Source organism: Sinocyclocheilus rhinocerous, unplaced genomic scaffold, assembly GCF_001515625.1.
Source record: "Sinocyclocheilus rhinocerous isolate Xijiao unplaced genomic scaffold, SAMN03320098_v1.1 scaffold975, whole genome shotgun sequence".
Classification (NCBI taxonomy): domain Eukaryota; kingdom Metazoa; phylum Chordata; class Actinopteri; order Cypriniformes; family Cyprinidae; genus Sinocyclocheilus; species Sinocyclocheilus rhinocerous.
The window spans coordinates 2,803,488-2,810,320 of record NW_015628726.1 but is presented as its reverse complement, the minus strand read 5'-3'; the positions used below and the strand labels follow the sequence as shown (position 1 = coordinate 2,810,320).

At 35.7% G+C, this 6,833-nt stretch overlaps 1 protein-coding gene across 1 annotated transcript in view; it reads left to right on the top strand.

Moving 5' to 3' along the window:
• The window catches only part of LOC107738432 (semaphorin-3ab-like), a 27,278-nt gene that overhangs the window by 14,175 nt on the left and 6,270 nt on the right, over positions 1-6,833 (top strand). Inside the window, exons 7-13 of the mRNA XM_016550199.1 lie at positions 2,936-3,050; positions 3,155-3,224; positions 3,379-3,523; positions 3,626-3,845; positions 3,952-4,043; positions 4,258-4,299; positions 5,570-5,727. Coding sequence (XP_016405685.1) covers positions 2,936-3,050; positions 3,155-3,224; positions 3,379-3,523; positions 3,626-3,845; positions 3,952-4,043; positions 4,258-4,299; positions 5,570-5,727 — 842 coding nt within the window. The remainder of the gene's footprint in view (positions 1-2,935; positions 3,051-3,154; positions 3,225-3,378; positions 3,524-3,625; positions 3,846-3,951; positions 4,044-4,257; positions 4,300-5,569; positions 5,728-6,833) is intronic.

The window sequence follows — 6,833 nt, the reverse complement described above, 5'->3', positions numbered from 1 at the left end:
GCTCAAATTGATTTGATTTTGACGCAATATTTACACTGAAGCTCGCAGGCGGCTTTGGTAAGGGGCATGACATTTCCCGACCAGGCGCCGAGTGGTGCCAATCACAACACACACTGGCCCAGCTAACCAATCACAGCACATTTCGTATTTCAGAAGGCGGGCATTCTTTTGATACAGGAACTACTCGAGCCGTTCATGCCAGACTGTGGAGAGAGGTGTTTTAATAATGTAAAATATGTGAAAAATAATGTGTTTTTCGAACAACCTAGTATGAGAGCCTGTTCTAGTACACCCCCAAAACAAAATCAAGACTTTGTAAAAGAGCATAATAGGACCCCTTTAACACTGTCGGTTAGGTTTAGGGTAGGATTTAGTGTAGGTGTTACGTTATTTTCAAATGTGATCAAATGTGACTCATCAGACATTTCATTTCCAAACTGCCATGATACGTACAACAGCCAATGTAATAAAACGTTGCTAGATCCACTTCCATCTGTTTCGGATAAAACCGAACACGCAACTCACTGGACATTTCACTTTGAAAGTGTCGCAAAACAAGCAAGAAGCAACGTAAGATAATTTTGCAAAAATGGACAATACCATTCTGACTTTGTTGATATCTTAGCAAATTTGAGCACAGTTCAGTACTCTTTTTCTCAGAAAAATACTTTAAGAGACTGCTTCCATTTAATCTTGTTGTATAGAAGACACGATTGAGATATTCAATTCAATTCAATTCAATTCAAGTTTATTTGTACGGCGCTTTTCACGATACAAATCATTGCAAAGCAACTTTACAGCAAATTAAGTTTCTACAATATTTAGTGGTAGCTTATCAGTGGTGACTGTCAGTCAATGTACATATGGCAGAAATGTACAGAAAAATCAATTAAAGACGTAATCAAACAGACGATGAACACTATTAACAACAATTATTATATGATGCAATCAAACTTATAGCAAAATGTGGTAGTTCTGTATATATTAACTAGATCTTATTTGTGATTTTTCTTTACCATGGTAATGCATACACACACACAACATTGCTCCATTCCTCTCCTCCTCATGGTGGCGATGCAGGTAGCAGGAAGACCCAGCCAGTGTTTTTGCATTTGGCTTCACCTCTGTTTTGTGGCCTTGCTCTCACCCCCCACCGTGAAATTTAAGAGATGCCTAAAATGTCACAGGAGCCATCAGCCGAGAGAACAAAGACTCCTCTGTGGAGAAAATGTGAGACTTTGGCAGACTCGCTCAGCTCAAGTGCGAGTCTACAGCTTGAAGAGCTAGAAAGGTGTTCTCAATTACAACTCGCTCGGTATTCCGGTATGACTGGAATCCTCCCTTCACCGGCGCATACAATTGTCTTATTATGCCAAGTGTATGTTTAGTTTATGTAACACATTTTCCTGCTTTGCTAATTAGAGCTGATCAATCCACAGTGACGGAAACTGTTATTATTGCTCATTTGTTTCTCGTGCTGACTGCCAGGTTTTTTGTGTAAAACAAGATTGAAGACGTGTGTGTGTGTGTGTGTGTGTGTATGTGTGTACCTGTTTTTCTATTCTGGTGGGGACTTAAACATGAATACACACAGACTCATGGGGACTCGTGTCACGGTGGGGACCTAAATTGAGGTCCCCACGGGTAAACAAGCTAATAAATCACACAGAATTAAGTTTTTTGAAAATCTAAAAATGCAGAAAGTTTCCTGTGAGGGGTAGGTTTAGGTGTAGGGTTGGTGTAGAACAATAGAAAATACGGTCTGAACAGTAGAAAAACCATTACGCCTATGGAGAGTCCCCACAAGGATAGCAAACCAGACATGAGTGTGTGTGTGTGTGTGTGTGTGTGTATACATGCACACACCTCTTTAAAATGAATGAATCATCAATAATTATTCTCTATAAATAAATACTGTCTGTGCAAAGGATGACTGGAGTTATTGTTTTGGGAATTTTATGTTGGAGTGCATTTACCTTGAAGGGGTCATGAAATGAGAAATAAATTTTTCCTTGATCTTTTGACATGTAAGAGGTTATTTTACTATAAAAACACACTGTAAGTTTCAGCTCTAAAAACTTCCGTTACTCTAAAAACAGCTTTTATTGAAACCAAGCTGCCAAAATGACTCGTTTAGCTTTAGTATGTAATAGAAATTAATACATCAGTGCAAAGCTGACTGTTTATTTTCAACTATGTGAATGTCTCAGTAGAATTCTTTTTTCATGATTCTGTGATAGCATAAATGTAAAAGTTTTGAAAAGTGTCTTAACACACAGGGTGAAAAATAGTTTTTTTTTTAAGTGAAAATCTTTACATTATAAAAGAAAAAATGCAATTTATGACCCCTTTAATCACATTTAGAATAGGAAAGGACATTTTGTCTGTGCTTCAGAAATGAATGATAGCTTAAATCGAATGGTCTCTATTCACTACTCCGTTGAAATTTGCATTGAATTGGCCATGCCCCAGAGGAATTTACAGAATTTTAGTTCAAATAAATTTGACAGATATATTCAACAGAGTACCATACAGATGGTATTCCGGGAAGTGAAATGTTCATCCACACTAGTCCATAAATATTTCAATTTTTTTAACTACTTTTTTTTTTCTTTTTTAATTTTTCAAATGCAGATGTCAAGTCAAAATTCAGAGTTTGCATTGACAAAAGCTTAATGGAGTTATATGAATTTTTTTGAATTTCCTAATTTAACTTCCTTAAATCCAAATTAGTTTTATACCTCAATTCGGTTAAAATGGAATTTAAAAAGGATTCTTTGTTCAATTCTGAATGGCACATAGCCCTGCCTATAGCATCACGTCTTCTTAAGTAAATGTAAAAATGTAGTGCTAATTATATTCTTTTACACATTAGCTTGTCTGAAGTAAATATTAAGTAAAATTATACAAGTACATTTTAATTTGTTCCTGACAGAACGATTTTGGAGGCCACAGGAGTTTGGTGAACAAATGGACCACCTTTCTGAAGGCCCGTTTAATCTGCTCCGTTCCTGGCCTGAACGGCATCGACACACACTTTGATGAACTACGTAAGTTACCCATGCTATGACAATACCTTCAGATTTTGCTCTACTTTTCTGTTTTGGCATATTTGGTCGTCCACTCACTAAAAAAAAATGTTGCTCGTTTTCAGAGGATGTTTTTCTCATGAGCTCCAAGGATCCCAAAAACCCTATCATCTATGCTGTATTTACAACATCCAGGTATTAAAATATCCAATTTACACCAAATTCCCTTTTCCCACCAAGCCTGAATGCTTACTCTGTCTTTTTGTATTCAAAGCTTGATAATTGTGTCTCAAGTCCCTAAAGGCGAAGCTGTCAAATAACTCATAATTGCTGTTTCTCGGGTTTACAGTAACATCTTTAAGGGCTCAGCGGTGTGTATGTACGGTATGGCGGATATCAGGAGGGTGTTTCTGGGCCCCTATGCCCACCGAGATGGACCCAACTACCAATGGGTACCGTTTTTGGGTAGAGTGCCATATCCAAGACCTGGCACGGTAAGATGGCCAATCAGTGCTGATGCCTTTGTACATTTTACTTTCAAATTAAAGTGACTTGCCTGCCTGGATTTGAACAAATGTTCTTCTGGATGTTGACAGTGCCCCAGCAAAACATTTGATGGTTTTGAATCAACAAAGGACTTTCCTGATGACGTTATCACTTTTGCCAGAAGCCATCCGGCCATGTACAACCCAGTGTTTCCCATCAACAACCGTCCAATCATAATCAAAACCAATGTTGACTATCAGTTTACTCAGATAGTGGTGGACAGGGTGGAGGCAGAGGACGGCCAGTATGATGTTATGTTTATTGGCACTGGTGAGTAGAATTAAGATTTTTTTTAATAATGTTATTTACATGTTTTTTTTTTTTGGTATATGCTAGATGTAAAACACAAGTTAATCATGTTATTTTTCCACCATAGACATGGGCACAGTTCTTAAGGTGGTTTCCATCCCCAGAGGAACATGGCATGACCTTGAAGAAGTCCTGTTGGAAGAGATGACTGTGTTCAGAGTGGGTTTATAGAGCTTATTATACTAATTTATTCCTAACCGGTACATTATTAGGATTGTTCATTGAAAACTATTTAGTGTACATTCCAACGCCGTCAAATGTTTCTACTAAAATACCTCAAAGGAATCATTTTTTAGGTTGTATTCTTTTTCCATTTTTCATACTGAGAAATATTTTGTAATATAAAGTATTAAAAACACTTATTTTTTCACAGGAGCCAACAGCTATTACTGCGATGGAACTCTCCACAAAGCAGGTTGGTATTATTAGAACTTCAAACAACTGATCTCTTAATGCAATAAAGGTGGTGAAAGCAGCTCTTTATAAGTGCCAGCACTGAACATGATTCCATTAGGCAAGTCTGAAGAACATAACTGGTTTAATAAGTGAAGTGCGGGGAAAAGAATGAATCTAAAAGAGCGAAATAGGCCTAATGCTTTATAGAACACAATGGGTCTCATTCACTAATACTTGTATACAAGTGGACAGAAATTCACAACAGCTGTGTATATTTGTTCTTATCCTTGTTCTATCATTGCTTAATCCAAATTATTCTATTATATTACTGAATATGATTCCTGACACTGATGACTGGAGTAATGGCTGCTAGGAATTCAGCTTTGACATCACAAGATTAAATAACATTTTAAATTATATTAAAATAGTTATTTTTAATTATAATAATATTTCACAATATTACTGGTTTTACTGTATTTTTGATCAAATAAATGCAGCCTTGGTGAACATAAAAGTCTTCTTTCAAAAACATTAAAAAATCTTATCAACCTCAAGTGTTTGGATGGTAATATATATAAGTAAAAGTTTAAATAATTCAGCTTAACACATTCTAACATGCTTTTTATGTTAAAATGTGGGCCACTAGAAGTCTGTTTGCAGATATGTAGCTCTAATTGATTCTAAATATTATCCTAGATTTAAATGCAAACTTTGCATAAAACCATTCACTCACAATAAGAACCAAAAAGTCTAACAGGTGATCTCTGTGAGTGCAGAACCTAGCCAGCATGTGAGCTTTTTGAAAAAGCGCGAACTGGTCTGCCGAGTTAACACTGGTTGTTTTGTGGGGAAATTGTCATGCCGCACTGCATTTTGCTGACAGAGGTGATATAGACCAGCCAGATTTATCATGTACCAAAAAACCCAACACAGCTCTTACTCTTGGGCTGGGTTACACACACACGTTGCTTGGCCTCCAGCTACATTACGCAGAGCAGGGGCTGCTGTCAGTCACTCACACAACACGACAACATGAGGTACTGCCATTAGAGGCCACACACACACACACACACCAGCTGGTTTTACACTCAGGACTGCAGCGTGAGCTCTCCTTTAGATTGTGTGAATAATCAAGCAGACACTGAGGTTATCTGAAGGGATAGTTCAGAAAGTTCCCGTATCCTCAGTGAAACAGCCATTAACTCAGAGATCATACCAGAGCACAGGCCATCAAAACTTTGGCATCATTGTTTTAAGGAAGTCTCAATCTCTCTGCTCTATCTTTACAGCAACAGCTCTATCTGGGATCCGCCATTGGGGTTTCTCAAATGCCGCTGCATCGCTGTGACGTGTACGGGAAGGCCTGCGCTGAGTGCTGTCTGGCGCGTGATCCTTACTGCGCCTGGGACGGCTCACAGTGTTCCCGATACTTTCCAACTGCTAAGAGGTACATTGAGGAACGCAGAAACACTGCAAAATTGATCTAAGATGAAGAAGATGCTCCATGAACTTTGAGTTTTTTCGTCAATGGGCTCTGAATTCCTTTCAGATTTGTTATTATATATCAAAAGTTGCCAGATTTATTTTTTATTTTTTTAACTTATTTGAACTAGATCGAGGTGATGAATTCATTGAATTTTTAGTTGGAGCAAACATGTAATTTAAATGAGCTCATAGTAATAGCATTGCTATTTTTTGGCTGTAACATTCAACAACATGCAACACTGCAACCTTAAAGGAGTAGTTGACAGTGTTATTTTAGTATTCATTATTTAATGCTATAGTATTTATTAATATTTTGAATTAGCTTTTATTTTTATATTTTCAGTTTTTTATTTAATTTTAGTTTTAGTAATTTGTCATGTGCTTTTGTCATCTTTTTCTATTGAGCATTTATTTTTTATTTTTTTCAGATTTAGTTTTAGTAATGTTAATCCTTTAGTTGCCAAGGCACTATTTCTAATATATATATATATATATATATATATATAAAAAATTCAGCTTTAAATTAACAAAAACTATTTTTCATAGTTGTAGTTAACAATAACAAAACTGGTAGTTGACACAAAAATTAACACCAAAATAAAAATTATCATGACTTACATGACCACATATTATTACAAACCTCTTCCTTCTTTCATGGAAACAAAAAGAGATGTTTAGTAGAATGTCTAAGCTGCTCTTTTCTATAGATAATAAAAACATATATTGACTAAAGACACAAAAAAAGTACATAAGAAGAACCAAAAAGTAGTTGTTTTGACTTCTGCAGTCTTCTCAGTTGGAAGAAAGTCAGTTTTGGAACAAAATGACTGAAAAAGATTTAAATTTCTGGGTGTATTAATATTTTGAATTAGCTTTTATTTTTATATTTTCAGTTTTTTATTTAATTTTAGTTTTAGTAATTTGTCATGTGCTTTTGTCATCTTTTTCTATTGAGCATTTATTTTTTATTTTTTTCAGATTTAGTTTTAGTAATGTTAATCCTTTAGTTGCCAAGGCACTATTTCTAATATATATATATATATATATATATATATAAAAAATTCAGCT